Source organism: Nicrophorus vespilloides, unplaced genomic scaffold (genome assembly GCF_001412225.1).
Source record: "Nicrophorus vespilloides isolate i.1.1-1 unplaced genomic scaffold, Nicve_v1.0, whole genome shotgun sequence".
Classification (NCBI taxonomy): Eukaryota; Metazoa; Arthropoda; class Insecta; order Coleoptera; family Silphidae; genus Nicrophorus; species Nicrophorus vespilloides.
Window position 1 is genome coordinate 9,732 of NW_017096909.1, and position 14,610 is coordinate 24,341.

General features: G+C 32.4%; 2 protein-coding genes across 2 annotated transcripts; one reads left to right on the forward strand and one right to left on the reverse strand.

Moving 5' to 3' along the window:
- Window positions 1-880: 880 nt before the first annotated feature.
- LOC108558432 lies at window positions 881-11,741 on the forward strand (the record flags this gene model as incomplete). Its single annotated transcript, XM_017915346.1, has 2 exons — window positions 881-1,098; window positions 10,751-11,741. Coding segments are annotated over 2 exons (752 nt in total), but the record flags the coding sequence as incomplete, so codon positions are not given.
- Window positions 11,742-11,791: 50 nt separating this feature from the next.
- LOC108558433 (juxtaposed with another zinc finger protein 1) lies at window positions 11,792-14,149 on the reverse strand. Its single transcript, XM_017915347.1, has 5 exons — window positions 14,002-14,149; window positions 13,762-13,929; window positions 13,164-13,242; window positions 12,925-13,101; window positions 11,792-12,865 (listed from the first exon to the last, which is right to left on the reverse strand). The coding sequence occupies exons 1-5, from the start codon at window positions 14,099-14,101 to the stop codon at window positions 12,529-12,531; spliced, it is 861 nt and encodes a 286-aa protein (XP_017770836.1). The 5' UTR covers window positions 14,102-14,149; the 3' UTR covers window positions 11,792-12,528.
- Window positions 14,150-14,610: the final 461 nt, after the last annotated feature.

The window sequence follows — 14,610 nt, forward strand, 5'->3', positions numbered from 1 at the left end:
GAGACTTTCTCAAATTTATTGGATTTTACAAGTATTTTCATAAATTTTCAAATACTTTTCAATTAGTTTCACTTTAAGTAAATTGTGATTTATAAAAAAATAATTAAATTTATATGAAACAGTAGAATTAAAAAAAAATGTATTGAATTTAGTCAAGTTTCAATGATTTTCTTATAGACTTTGAAACGAATCACACTTATAATTAAGCTTACTGAAATTCAATAGATTTTACAATCATTTTCACTGTAAAATCTCAAACACTCTTCAATTAGTTTCGTTTTATGAAAATTATGATTAAAACAAAGTAATTAAAGTTATATGAAACAGTAGAAAGGAAAAGTATTTTGTAAGTTTTTGTAAATATTTAAATTATTTTCTTATAGACTTTCTCAAATTTATTGGATTTTACAAGTATTTTCATTAATTCCATATACTTTTTAATTAGTTTCACTTTAAGAAAATTGTGATTTATAAAAAAAGTAATTAAATTTATATGAAACAGTAGAATTAAAAAAAAATGTATTTAATTTAGTCAAGTTTCAATGATTTTCTTATAGACTTTGAAACGAATCTCACTTAAAATTAACCTTACTGAATTCATTGAATTTTACAAGTATTTTCATAAATTCCAAATACTTTTCAATTTGTTTTTCTTTATGAAAACTGTGATTAAAAAAAATGTAAATAAAATGTACACAAAACAGAAGAAAGAAAATAAAAGTATTTTATAAAACTTTGAATATGGTCAAGTTTAAGTGATTTTCTTATAGACTTTGAAAAGAAGATGAAATTCTTAAACATATATGAAATTTATTGAATTGTCTTTTCTGATTTTCGAGCTTAAACTGTACTTAAAAATAGTGGTTTTGAATTGTTCCAGTTGCTGTTGTTGTGGCATTCTTCATCTGCTGGGCACCGTTCCATGCCCAGAGGTTGCTGGCCGTTTACCTGGCAACGGCCAGTCCCGAAGCACAGGCCGCTTTCCTCCACATCTACACGGCCCTCATGTACATCTCAGGAGTCCTATACTTCCTCTCGACGACCGTCAATCCGGTCCTGTACCACATCATGTCCAACAAGTTTAGGGAGGCATTCAAGGTATCCGTATCCTCACCACTCTCTTATATTATATATTTTTTCAATAAATTCACATTTCTTAACATAATTTATTTCTCAATTTAAACTTCAACAACAATATTTTAACTTCTATAACAAGAAATGCATAGTTGTTTCTTTTTTAATAAATTTATTTTTCATCTTACAATTATAAGAAAAAAATTCATACAACAACAACAACAACAAAATTTATGATATCTAAGTATTACTTAATAACTAAAGGAAAGTTATATATGTTAAATATCAAGGATTTCGAAAGAAAAAGATAAGTGATTTATGAGTTAGCAACACGTAATAAATTTTAATTCTAAAATTAAATCCATGCAGTACAAAATATATTGTTTTGGTTTATTATTAAAAATATGTATATTTCATTGAAATGAAAGTCATTAATAAATGAAATCGAAAATACTACAAATTAATTTACACAAAATCTAGAACTAAATAAGTAAAATATCTTTTAAGAAAATATATTAAAGTGATCTCCTTTAAAAATATATTAAATGCGCAGATTAAAAGGATTTTCTTTCTTGTTAGTTTTAACATTGGTGTCTACCATTTGAGAATGAGATGCTCCTTTGTTCTCTCAGGTAATATCCGGTCGGCCGTGGCGAATCCTTCGAGAGGATCGGAAACTGTAGCCGACATTTACACACGTCAAAAAAAAAAAAGAAGGGTTTTCTTAACCTCATTTTCTCCCGATATTGCGATGTCCTCAATCCGGGACGAGAAAACATCGTTCGGAAATGCGCGACTAATTGCATACGTCTTCACGCCAATCATCACACACGTCTTCACAAAATTGGATCTATCATTCATCTAGTAGTAGCAACTCTGTTCAACTGTTTCATTTTTGTTTCACCGCTACATCGATCAATTAATTAATTAATTAATTAACATGGCATTATTGAAGACGAAACGCAAATTCGCGCAACACAAGTGGTTTCGCATTTGCACAGTTGTTTCCAATTAAATCCAAACGAAAATCCTCTCTTTCCATCTGCACTCTCAAGAATTGAGAGTATCGATCCGAATCGCAATTGAAACCATTATTTTTTCAGCGTCTACATTTAATTGTCGTTTGATTGGATCAACATTTTTCAGGAACTTAATGCAATAACCAAAAACTGGAGCAAACCACGTTCTTTTTTCGGGTCGAATCTTCACTGTTCTCAAGCGTAACGGTTATGGCTCTCTCGCCCGAGGATTTTATCATCCCTAATGGACCGCAGTAAAAGCGCTAAAATGTGCGAGACGAATCGCAATGAGTTGTCATTTATTATTTCGAAGGAAGCGTTGGAAGAAACAAAGAGTTGGAGATTGATACGATGTCGCCATATTTGCGACCTAATTAATCAAATAGGGGTGGAGGAGAGGAGGCGAGTAATTAAATTCCCATTTAGTTTGCTCAGCCAAGAATCCGGAGACTGTTACATACAACTCTTGTTTTCTCTCTCTCTCTCTCGTACACAATCAAATACTAGTCTCTCTCTCCTTTACTCCTTCGCCGGGGTCTAGTTAAGTAGGGCGAAAAGGATTTGTCGCTGAATTTTAACACCTACCTAGAATCTCGTTGCAGCACAACGAAACTCCAACGAGGCGTGCTTAAAATTGGTTATTTATTTAGAAGATTGATGATATAACTTTAAGCACCTCTCAGCATCAACAATATTCTTTATTGTTTACAAATTAAGCAACAAAAACATTATGTGATTAATTAACAAGTTTATAATCAAAATATTTTAATAATACTTAATGAAAGAAATTTGTACTGAATTTAATTGCTTTTTAGTATATATTTACCGACGAAATAAATGTCTATAATTGGACTGCATTTTTATTGGCCGTAAAAGAAAACCGATTCCAGATGGAATATTGAGCACTAATCCTATTACCTACTTCGAGATAGCCTTATACATATATATTTATATATAATAAAGATTTGAGGAAAAGTTTGAATGCGTTTAACAAAAGCAAAAGAGGATATTCAATTGTGCTTCGGATATATAAAGTTTTCCGCTAAATCGACGTTCAATAGAGTCTTAAGAAAGAAAAAACCTTCCTTGTTATTGACCTTATTTTCAAATTGCTCGAAGAAAGAAGTATACGCAAAAAAATAAGAAATATAAGTGCGTTCGGAAAATCCTCGAAAGAGGAACCAAATTTTTATGGACGTATTTGTATTCTTTTTTCCTATAAAAAGTAGGTGACCTGCGTTTTATTAGGAGGATTTCTTGTCGCCTTTCTTGAATCAGAGATGGACATTATATACGTTTATATACATATGGAATATAGTTGCATCGATCCGGATGCGGATTTTTGTGTGAGATGTAAATACGCTTTGAGTCTTCGTGCACAAAGGGAGGAAAAGGTCGAAAGAGCAAACAGATCTACAGGACTCTGCAGCGGGCGACTTTCAATCCCCCCACATCTACTGTTCCTAAAATTTTATTTACGTTTGATCTTCGCGCCAAAAAAATAGAATAGGAGAGAAAGGAAAGACGGAATATAAAGAATGAAACGTCCAACTTCGTCTGTTTACATTTCAATACGAAGCATTTGAATACCAAAAGACTTTTGAGGTTTTCAACGAATCCGCCAAAGATTTACTTTGAAATCATCATCGACAATGATACCATCTTCATCCATCCCTGAGACTTTGATACATTTGTAACAAAATAAGTGTATAAAATCAATGATTCAATGCATTTGGGAAACAAGATTTGAGAGCTTTTTATAAACTTGTATAGAAGAAATAAAGAAGTTGAATACGTTTATAATATATGTATGGAATTAATTGAGAAGTCGGTCTTTTCTAACCTGTCTGAATCTTTAAATCCGCGCGCGGAGAGAAAGAAAAGAATCTACATATTTATAAATGGAACAGCGAGAACCGAAGCAAGAGCAACGAGAGAGAAAGGACAAAAAAAAAGAGCGGTAAATTCAATTTAAAAGGGAGCCTCTTCGATTTACGAGTACAAATTTCCGCTCCGCTTCTGTATGCGCTTAAGCGAACCCCTCTTTTAGACTTATTAGGAACGGTCGGACTTTGTTTTTTATTTTTTTATTGTATTTTCCAACGTTATTTTTCGCCCTTATCTTTCACGACATAATTGATATTTATCGTGTCCGTCGTGACAATCATTTCCGTATTTATGTCATCTCAGACAGCTTAGATTTTCGCTGTGACAGTTACAAAACAAGTGCCTGTTTTTTTAGTATGGCGGAGGTGCCGGGTTATAATTATTATGTAGTATCATTAGTGAACAAACCGAGCTAATTAGTCGTCATTAAGGAACGCTCAATGGAACCGTCGCTGAAGAGGATAATGATGTTAGAGAGGACCATCTTTCTGTTGCCACGCACTATAGAATCCTCCCTTAATTGGTTTAATTCTCTTCCTTCATTCAGCCTACCTGATTTTAAACAATTCCTCTTTCAAAATCTCACTTTTAAACACTTCATTTAATTAGTCGCGCGTACGAACCTTTTTTTTATATAATTTCTCTACATTTGCACTGAATCGACTTTCAATGTACTAAACGTAATTAGGTTAGATCTACTTGAAATCGAGGTTAGCCACCTAAAAAACAAATAGTATTTAGACCTTTAGAAGCTTTTTTTTAAGGTTAAATTAGTTCAATTAGAAATAGTTGCATCATTTCACTTTTAATTACTTAATTAAATTTCAACTGCACGTGCATCCTTTCGCACTCATCGCAACCTTCGATAAACGAAAAATTATATCTAAAGCCAATTTAAATTTATAGCAAATACTTTAATGCATTTCAAGTATAATTTTATCATTCATTCAAATTTTGCATACTTGAACCAAAATCTCATTTTTATTGATGTTGTATTAAATTTACTATTAATTAGCAATATTTTAATTCAAGAAAAAACTATTACATATAAAGTTTAATACTTAATTTAAATTATTTTACATAAAAAATTGCTATACAATATAATTCATTGAGCATATTTGAAAAGTTGAATAATTGGTAATAAAACAAAGTGTAGAAATTGCACACGATTACATTACATATAAATTAAACGTAATTAACTAATAGATAATCAATTGAAATGCATTTCCTGCAATTTTCTGCTTTGCAATCGAAATAACATTACATAATTGTATGTTATCTAATTATACATTACCGCTTTTTTTTATCTAATTTGTCTGCATGTTTGTATCTATATTTTTTTGCTTGTCATTTTCAAAACTGTCTGCATCTGTTTCGATGGGCGGAAGCTATAAAATTTCATCACATCAGAAAAAAAAACATAATCTGGTTGAAATGCAAACAAAGTAGAAAAAAAGAAATAAACGTTTCAATCTGACGATGAAAACATAATGAATAACAACAACAACAACAACAGAGCACTGCAAATTTACAAAAAGTCAAAACGTAATTTTCATCAATTACTGTTCGTGTCAAACCAAAAACAAAAAACGTAATTGTTCTGTTTTGCGATGTTTTAATTCGTTTTTCGTCGCCAGAGCAACAAGAAAATAACTTTTGTTATTTTCTTGTTTTGTTTTCGTTTTCGTTCATAGCAACAACAAAAAAATGTTAATGTAATCTTACGCAATTCACAAATAATTTGTTGTTTATAACGTTGAAAGATGCGAGCAAATCATATGCATAAATTAAATTTGATGCACGATTCAAAGAACGCACGAATTAATTTATTATGTTTATAAAATTTCTTAATTTCATTATTCGTAATTACTTAGACCTTCGTTATTTATTGATGACCAAATGATGTAACTTGAGGTGAATGGAACAGTTATTCGAAATCCCGACTATATTAAAGTCCCGACGCTTGAAATCCCGACTATGTCAAAATCCCAACTACCATAATCCCGACAATCAAAATCCCGACTGTATCGAAAACCTGACTACCATAATCCCGACAATCACAATCATAAAAATGTTATTGTAGAAATTTATAAAAATAAAAGACACTGTCGGGGTTTCGATATAGTCGGGATTTCGATACAGTCGGGATTTCGATACAGTCGGGATTTCGATACAGTCGGGTTTTTGATTGTGGGGATTATGGTAGCCGGGATTTTGACATAGTTGGGATTTCGATATAATCTGGATTTTGAACGTTAGGATTTTGAGCCAGCCGGGATTTCTTACGTCGGGATTTTGATCCTGCCGGGATTTTGAACGTCGGAATTTCGAACGTCGGGATTTTGATTCTGGCGGGATTTCGAACGTCGGGATTTCGATACACTTGGGATTTGGAACGTCAAGATTTCGATACACTCGGGATTTCGAACGTCGGGATTTTGATCCTGCCGGGATTTTGAACGTCGAGATTTAGATCCTGGCGTGATTTCGAACGTCGGGATTTTGATACACTCGGGATTTCGATACACTTGGGATTTGGAACGTCGGGATTTCGATACACTTGGGATTTCGAACGTCGGGATTTTGATACAATCGGGATTTCGAACGTCATGATTTCGAACGTCGGGATTTTGATCCTGGCTTGATTTCGAAAGTCGGGATTTCGATACACTTGAGATTTCGAACGTCGGGATTTCGAACGTCGAGATTTTGATCCTGCCGGGATTTTGAACGTCGGAATTTCGAACGTCAAGATTTTGATCCTGGCGGGATTTCGAAACAGTCGGGATTTCGAACGTCAGGATATCGATAGACGTGATTTCGGTTGTCGGGCTTGCGATTGCCACCGATCCTAAATTTTATACAAAATAATGTGAATAGAAAATTTATTCAAAACTACATTAAATTTTAAACACGAAAAGCAATCGTTTAAAAAGCAATTAAGTATCATCAAGGTAATGTAAATGTATTATTATACTAATTGCAAACAACTAATTTAAATTTTGATTTTTTTCCTATTCATTGCAATTACATTAAGATTTATTTGTTTTGGGCGGTTTTTTTTCAAATTATATAAATTAATATAAAAGTATACATATTGTAGATTGAATCGATGTCCTAATTGTGTATGAATAGTGACAAGGTTAAATTTAACATTCAGATACTTTTAACAACGTAAAATTAAATCAAAGCTCTTTACTTCTTGCCAAATATGGATTATAGATTTAATAAATAATGATAGATTATTGTATAATATAAAAGTATTGATGTATTCGTTTAATACGGAAAATGAATCGGTTGATTCAATTAGAATTCCTACGAAATGAATTGAGTTGCGACCGACAACACGGCAATAAATCCGACCTGTACCTTATCTATTTACGAAAATTATGAACTTCTGGTCTCAGTCCAAAGCGTTTAGTCGGTCCAGAAATCTGTCCGGCTGCCAAAATGGAAAGAGGAAAAGTATAAAAGTTGGATGAAGCAGAAAAAAATAAAAAGCGGTGGTAGTTTCGTTTCCTTCTTTCCATTTGATTTACATTTTCCGCTCTCATAAATATCCAAATTCAATAAATAATATAAATAGATGATCGTTGCAGCACATTTTCCAAATTCCTTCGAATCCGCAAGGCGAACGGTGATGGAAATAAAATTGGTAAATAAATAAATAAAACTACAAGAGAGAGAGAGAAAAAACGAAAGGTATAAAAATAGCGAGAATTTATTGAAATCTCATGCAAATCTATAAGGCGATGCTTTGCATAACTTAGAGAAACTGTTACGAAATGGATTTCGGCTGTTGCGATACGTTTTCTTTTCACATTTCTTTTTATAATAATTCCCTCGAGCCATTTAATTATCGAGACTAATTAATAATTTAAAAATCTTATTTAATTGGGAAATGTTGATTGATTAATTTATTTGAAGGAATCTCTTTAAAACAAAGTTAATATTGAGAGGAAATGCGCGCGTGCGGTTAATGCGAACTTCCGGATCTGCGCTTTGTGTCGAATGCAGGAAGTAGATGTTCCCACAATTTCGGGTCAAAGGATGATGCGGCAAGAGTGGCAAAGGTCTGCGGATCGGATCAAATCCGAAAATACATCGTCACGTTTTCATTAAAATTTAATTGGTCCAATCGATCCAATCATTTCCAATTGGTGATTTATTTATTTTTTTGCTTTTGACGCACAAAAGTCCTGATCCAGATCGTCAAGAGAAAATGTCAAGAGTTGTGAATATGAAAAAAGAAAATTGGATGTAAATTGGAGTTTTTTTTTATCAAGAAAATAAATGCTCATCTCGTGAATAATATTAGCTTATAATGAATATCAAAATATGCTAAATAACCAATTCATCTACGTGTTAAGCAAGTGAGAGTAATTTAACTACGAATGACGAGTATTTCTCTCAAAGTTCGTAGATTTGCGTTCACAAATACTAATTAGTATTTTAATTTTCTGAACAACTGTAAATCTAATTTTATGCCATATTTAAGTGAGTAGATTAACGTTAATTAATACAAAAAAAACCGATTCTTTGAAATAATTATATAAATTTATAATGTTAATTCCAATTATTAGTAATTATTGAAATGGACTATCGATTGATATTTCCGCCAAGTAATTAATTTCGCTAATTCTAAATGTATACAGTTAAATTTCACATTATACATGATAATTAAATCAATTAATAGTGTTTATATATTTGGTTCATTCCTTTTGATTTCTTGCTCAAATTTGTGTAAATATTTTTTAAATTTACCTCTGAAATATGTGTATTGAAAGCAATAACTGTGAAATTTTATAATGTCAACATTTTAAATCTTTTCTCGAATTAAGTAATATTTTTAATTTCTTTCATCCTTTTTGTGTTTCATTATTTTGTTTGTTGGAATATAAACAGATCAGTCGTATTAACTAATTACTAAATCATGAAAATAATTATTATTAATTATTGAAATTGATTGATATTTCCGCCTATTAATTCATTGAATTATTATAATTAATTTCGATAATTCTAAATTTTAACAGTTAAACATTTCACATTATATTTTTAATTAAATTAATTAATAGTGTTTGTGTATTTGGTTGATGCCTGACTCTATTTTGATTTCTTGTTCAAATATGTATATTAAAAGTAATCAGAGAAATAACTGTGAAATTTTATAATGTCAAAATTTTAAATCTCTTCTCGAATTAAGTAATACTTTCTAATTTCTTTCATCCTTTTTGTGTTTCATTATTTTGTTTGTTGAAATATAAACAGATCAGTCAGTGTTAATTAATTACTAAATCATGAAAATACTTATTATTAATTATTGAACTGAACCTATTGATTGATATTTCCGCCTGTTAATTCATTGAATTATTATAATTAATTTCGCTAATTCTAAATTTATACACTTAAACATTTCACTTTATATTTTTAATTAAATTAATTAATAGTGTTTGTGTATTTGGTTGATGCCTGATTCTATTTTGATTTCTTGTTCAAATATGTATATTAAAAGTAATCAGAGAAATAACTGTGAAAATTTATAATGTCAGCATTCTAAATGTCTTCTCGAATTTAGTAATACTTTGGAATTTCTTTCATCCTTTTTGTTTTTCATTATTTTGTTTGTTGGAATATAAACAGATGTCGTATTAATTAATTAGTAAATCATGAAAATAATTATTATTAATTATTGAAATGAACCTATTGATTGATATTTCCGCCTGTTAATTCATTGAATTATTATAATTAATTTCGCTAATTCTAAATTTATACAGTTAAACATTTCACATTATATTTTTAATTAAATTAATTAATAGTGTTTGTGTATTTGGTTGATGCCTGATTCTATTTTGATTTCTTGTTCAAATATGTATATTAAAAGTAATCAGAGAAATAACTGTGAAAATTTATAATGTCAGCATTCTAAATGTCTTCTCGAATTTAGTAATACTTTGGAATTTCTTTCATCCTTTTTGTCTTTCATTATTTTGTTTGTTGAAATATAAACAGATCAGTCGTATTAATTAATTACTAAATCATGAAAATAATTATTATTAATTATTGAAATGGACCTATTGATTGATATTTCCGCCTGTTAATTCATTGAATTATTATAATTAATTTCGCTAATTCTAAATTTATACAGTTAAACATTTCACATTATATTTTTAATTAAATTAATTAATAGTGTTTGATGCCTGATTCTATTTTGATTTCTTATTCAAATATATTTTCCATTAAATTTACTACATAAATATTTATATTAAAAGTAATCAGAGAAATAACATTAAAATTTTATAATGTCAACATTCCAAATTTCTTCTTGAATTACGTTATAGTTTGGTATTAACTAATTATTATATTAATAATACAAATCGTAACAGGGAATTTGAATTTTATGTTAAATTTATTGTTATTTTTTGTAATAAACAACTTAAATAATTGAGAATGTAAATGATGTGAGGTGCTGAAGGAATTGACCTAACCGTGTGTGATTTATGCAGCGCAGTTTCTTTCTTTTTTTCGTTTTGTCGCCGTTTTATAAATGAAAGATGCAACACTTGGGGGTTGATTGGAAAGGGGGATGTTTGAAACATTAATCACGGAATAATTTGCATGCTTTAATTACGCGGTTCAATGTTGCGCCCTTTGTAAAAGGTAATTTGCATCGCGCCCCGGTAATTACTGGAAATATATTGCAAACCGGGGGAAATTCGATTAAAAATAATTTGATACATGTTTTCGTTTCATTTTTTATTTATTTATTGCAGAACACATTCTACGCTTGGTTCGGCGGTAAAAAGATGGTCAGAGGACGAGAGACGACGACGACGAGGACGTATTCGATGCTTTCCAGGTGTCCGCCTTCTCTGAAGAAGTATCAAAGATCAATCTCGGACGGAGTAGCAAATTGCCAGCAGCTTCCTCTGAATCCTCACGACGAGGATTCCGATGATAAGCAGATCAGCGGAAACGGTAAGGTGGATCGGTTTCGACCGAGGATGCTTTCTCAGACCAGCCAGACGACCATGTTAACCACAATTTCCAAGTCGATTTCCGTGGATGGAGGTGACAGGAAAAAGCCGGAGCCGAGGAGGCACGAGGATATCGGTAACAGAAAGTATTTGGATGGATTCTCGAAGATCTTCAGTTTGCTGCACAGCCCGTACGAGGCGAAGAACTCGACAGCGGACAGCGCCAACAACACCATCAGCAATTCGAGTCTGCAGGATCTGGAGGAGATAGAGTTCAGCAGCAGCGATCTGGTGCGGTACATGGAAGAAGTCAACGAGGACCTCATATAGCCAATACCCATGCAAAGGCTTCGCACACAACTGGACACTATCTACGAATCGCAATGATCTCATCCCAAGAGCCTAAGCATACACCACTTAATCCTTCGACGGTACGAAAATCTACAATTATATTCATTCATATATATATACATATAAATATTTAATTGTTACGGAATCGATGTTTTATCCTCCTGGTGAAGTGCTCGGAGACGAAGTTAATTATGTACAAATTTCGATTTAGATGCTGAGCAAAACCCAACCCCAGTTTATTTCTTTTATTTTGTAATTATTTACAACTATATGTGATAATCGTATAAGAAAACAAAAAACATTTATAAGTGTTACAGTTATTCCTCCCACAAAAAAAAAAACCTTAGTTAACTTAGTGATTCCATCCTCAGATTGACTGTTTATCTATATAATAATTTTTAAATCGTCAGACTTTAAATATTTTTAATTTTAATAAATACTTTTTTTTATTTTACATTTCTATTATTATTTTTTTTTTGTTCCCGAAATGTACTTTATCTGTCTATATTTTATTATAAACCAAATATATTGATATTTACAAATAACAATTTCGTATCAATATCATTCGATTTCAGGTTGCCATGGTAATTAGGTTACCATGGTTCGTACGCGAGAGTTATATAATCTGTCAAGATAAAAATTTTCAATGAATTTCTTTCCAAGAATCTGTATTTACAACTGGAAATGCAAGGAAAATTGAAGACCAATATAGACTTGTGCGACGTGCCAACTCAGGATGTGCCAATAAAGGCACGCGAGTAATTTCCTTGCCACGAATGGCAATAGAGCTTTTAATAAAAAGAACATATTTTGATATCAATGACACATTTATGCGGAATTCGTTTAAAAAAAAAAGCACATAAGACATTTTCAATCAGGATTGAAATAATTGTCATATTTATACAATTTTATGTGCGCATTCTCGGATCAACAAGTGGTCAACATTCATAATTGCAAAATGAGGATAATTTTAAGTTGAAATACAAAATGTTTTAATAAAGTTTACACGTTCAAATGACTTGTTTTGTGCAACGCCAATGATAATAGCGAAACGGTGCTGCAGAATATTGCATTTTCCGTCCACAGTTGAGAGAATAAAATGTAGTTTTATAAAAAAAAAAAAATATTTTCTTATTAAATAACAAAAATAAAATATATAAAAGTAAACTGTTTATCCTACTTAAATTAAACGGAATTCTACGAGAGAACGAATAGATCCTACACTATAGGATTGTGTACTTGGCCAGCTCATTATCAACGTTATACATGGACACGTTCTCCATGGCTTCGATGCTGATGGGAAACTCCGGTTCGTGGGTTTCCAATCCGGAAAAATTCCTGTCCATCGGTGGGTACGCCATCATCTCGTTGCTGAAGAACCTCCGATGAGGTTCCGGATTGTACATCCTCGAGTAGACGGGCGGAGGATACCCTAATCTTGTCCTGTTCAACTCGCCTTCCGGTCGCTCCTTGTGCTTCTGCATATGACTCTGGAAGCCTCTCAGAGTCTTGTAGTCTTTACCGCAAGGACACTTGAATTCCTTTTTAGGTTTGATCAAGCTTGAAACAAAAAACATAGTTCGACTGCGACAACTTTTAAATAAAAAATAATAACTTACTTTCCATCGACGTCGTGATGGTTCATCATGTGGTATTTCATCCCGTTCTCGTTCTTGTAGCGTTTCGGACATCCAGGAACCGGACAACTGAACTTCTTAGTCTTGTGTTTGCTGTACAAATCATCTTCATCCTTAACCTCGACGACCTCGTGATGGTGACTGAACCAGGCGCAATTCCTGTAAGAACACAACCATAAAACAAGTAAAAGTAAACTCACGCCGACTGCGGCCGAACTCACTCAGATGCTGGGTTAATGTTGTTGTTGTTGTCGCGCATCATGTCGACGATATCGTCGGGACCTTTCTTCATTTCCTCGACTGCGAAAAAAATATATATATATATATGTGTTTCTATTGGAAAAATCTCGCTTTTGTGCTCGTCGTAATTGTGTGTCGGGTTTCCTTGCATCGCGAAAGAAAAGGAAGATGTTGCATCGACACCGCGCGGAAAATGTAGAGCTGTGTAGCAGCATCCACTTTGCACAATCAATAAGTATGTACCATTTATGAGCGAGGAGACGTTCTAAACGCATCAATCTCAATGGTTCACCACGTCGACGAAGCCATCGGAAAACGTTTAAATTGCCACATAGATAAACGGTTTCCTGCGACAAAAGTTTAATCTTGCAAACCGGAGGGAAAACTGCAAATGTTTCTCAATCGATCGGAAAATACCAAGAAACACAATACATAAACAAGCCATTTTACTGAAGACGCACATTTCAAATGATTATACAAGAATTAATGAAATATTGCAAAGATATGAGAAATCGTTATGTGATTGAGAAATTAATTGAAATGAAAAGATGATCGATATTAGTAATAAGGATCACTCACCGATACTGTTATTCTTGTCAATTGGTTCATGGATGATGACATCATCTCCATGGTCGATTTCGTGCTTGATGGTCGGCTCATCGTCGGGACTATAACGCAACACGTAACTCATCGGCAAGCATTGAGGTTTCGCTCTTTCTATCTCATCGAATACTTTCGGGCTGAAATCTGTAAACCCCAAAAAAACGATCGTTACAACATCCAACCGAGGAGGAATAGAAAGAAATTTGAGGTATTTACCAATGTGCACGGACTCGATGTGGGTGATGAGCTCGTGCAGCGTCGGGAATTGCTTGCCGCAATTGTTGAACTCACAATTGTTCCTCAAGAAATACGCCATGATCCGTCCTGACACACCGGATTAAACTTCAAAGCCGTTTCCAAAACACGAGTATTAAACTCACATTTACACCAAGTTCCTTTTTATTCTTTAATCTTCTCGTATTTTTTCATCCACTGACAATCTTATCTTGAGCTAAAAAGAAAAACGCATGAAACACCATCAATATATTGAAATATACTTATTAACATACTTATTCGATCGAATGTCAGACAAATTTTTTAGTATCAAATTGACCTGAAACATGGTAATAGCATCAACAACACATTCATAACTTGCACACTAATGCAGACGTGTTTAACAAAGTAATGGGACAAGTTTATTGGTAATTCGTATGTGCTAATCAAAATTACCTGCATTCGTAAACCAGAAACCGCAAACACTGCAAAGGTATATTTCCTCAAACAACGCGGGTTTCACAATTCACGACATTAGTGAAGTTTAACTTTGTCTGCAACCTCTGAGCACAGAGCATTAACATATAGTCAACATAACGGAAATTGGTGTCG

What these genes read in the sequence shown, in the direction of transcription:
- LOC108558433 (XM_017915347.1), bottom strand. Translation starts at nt 14,101, where the DNA reads ATGGCGTATTTCTTGAGGAACAATTGTGAGTTCAACAATTGCGGCAAG. An exon ending in CATCGAGTCCGTGCACATTG is followed by an intron (nt 13,930 to 14,001) that starts GTAAATACCTCA and finishes TGGGGTTTACAG; the next exon opens with ATTTCAGCCCGAAAGTATTC. An exon ending in CATCACGACGTCGATGGAAA is followed by an intron (nt 12,866 to 12,924) that starts GTAAGTTATTAT and finishes TTTTGTTTCAAG; the next exon opens with CTTGATCAAACCTAAAAAGG.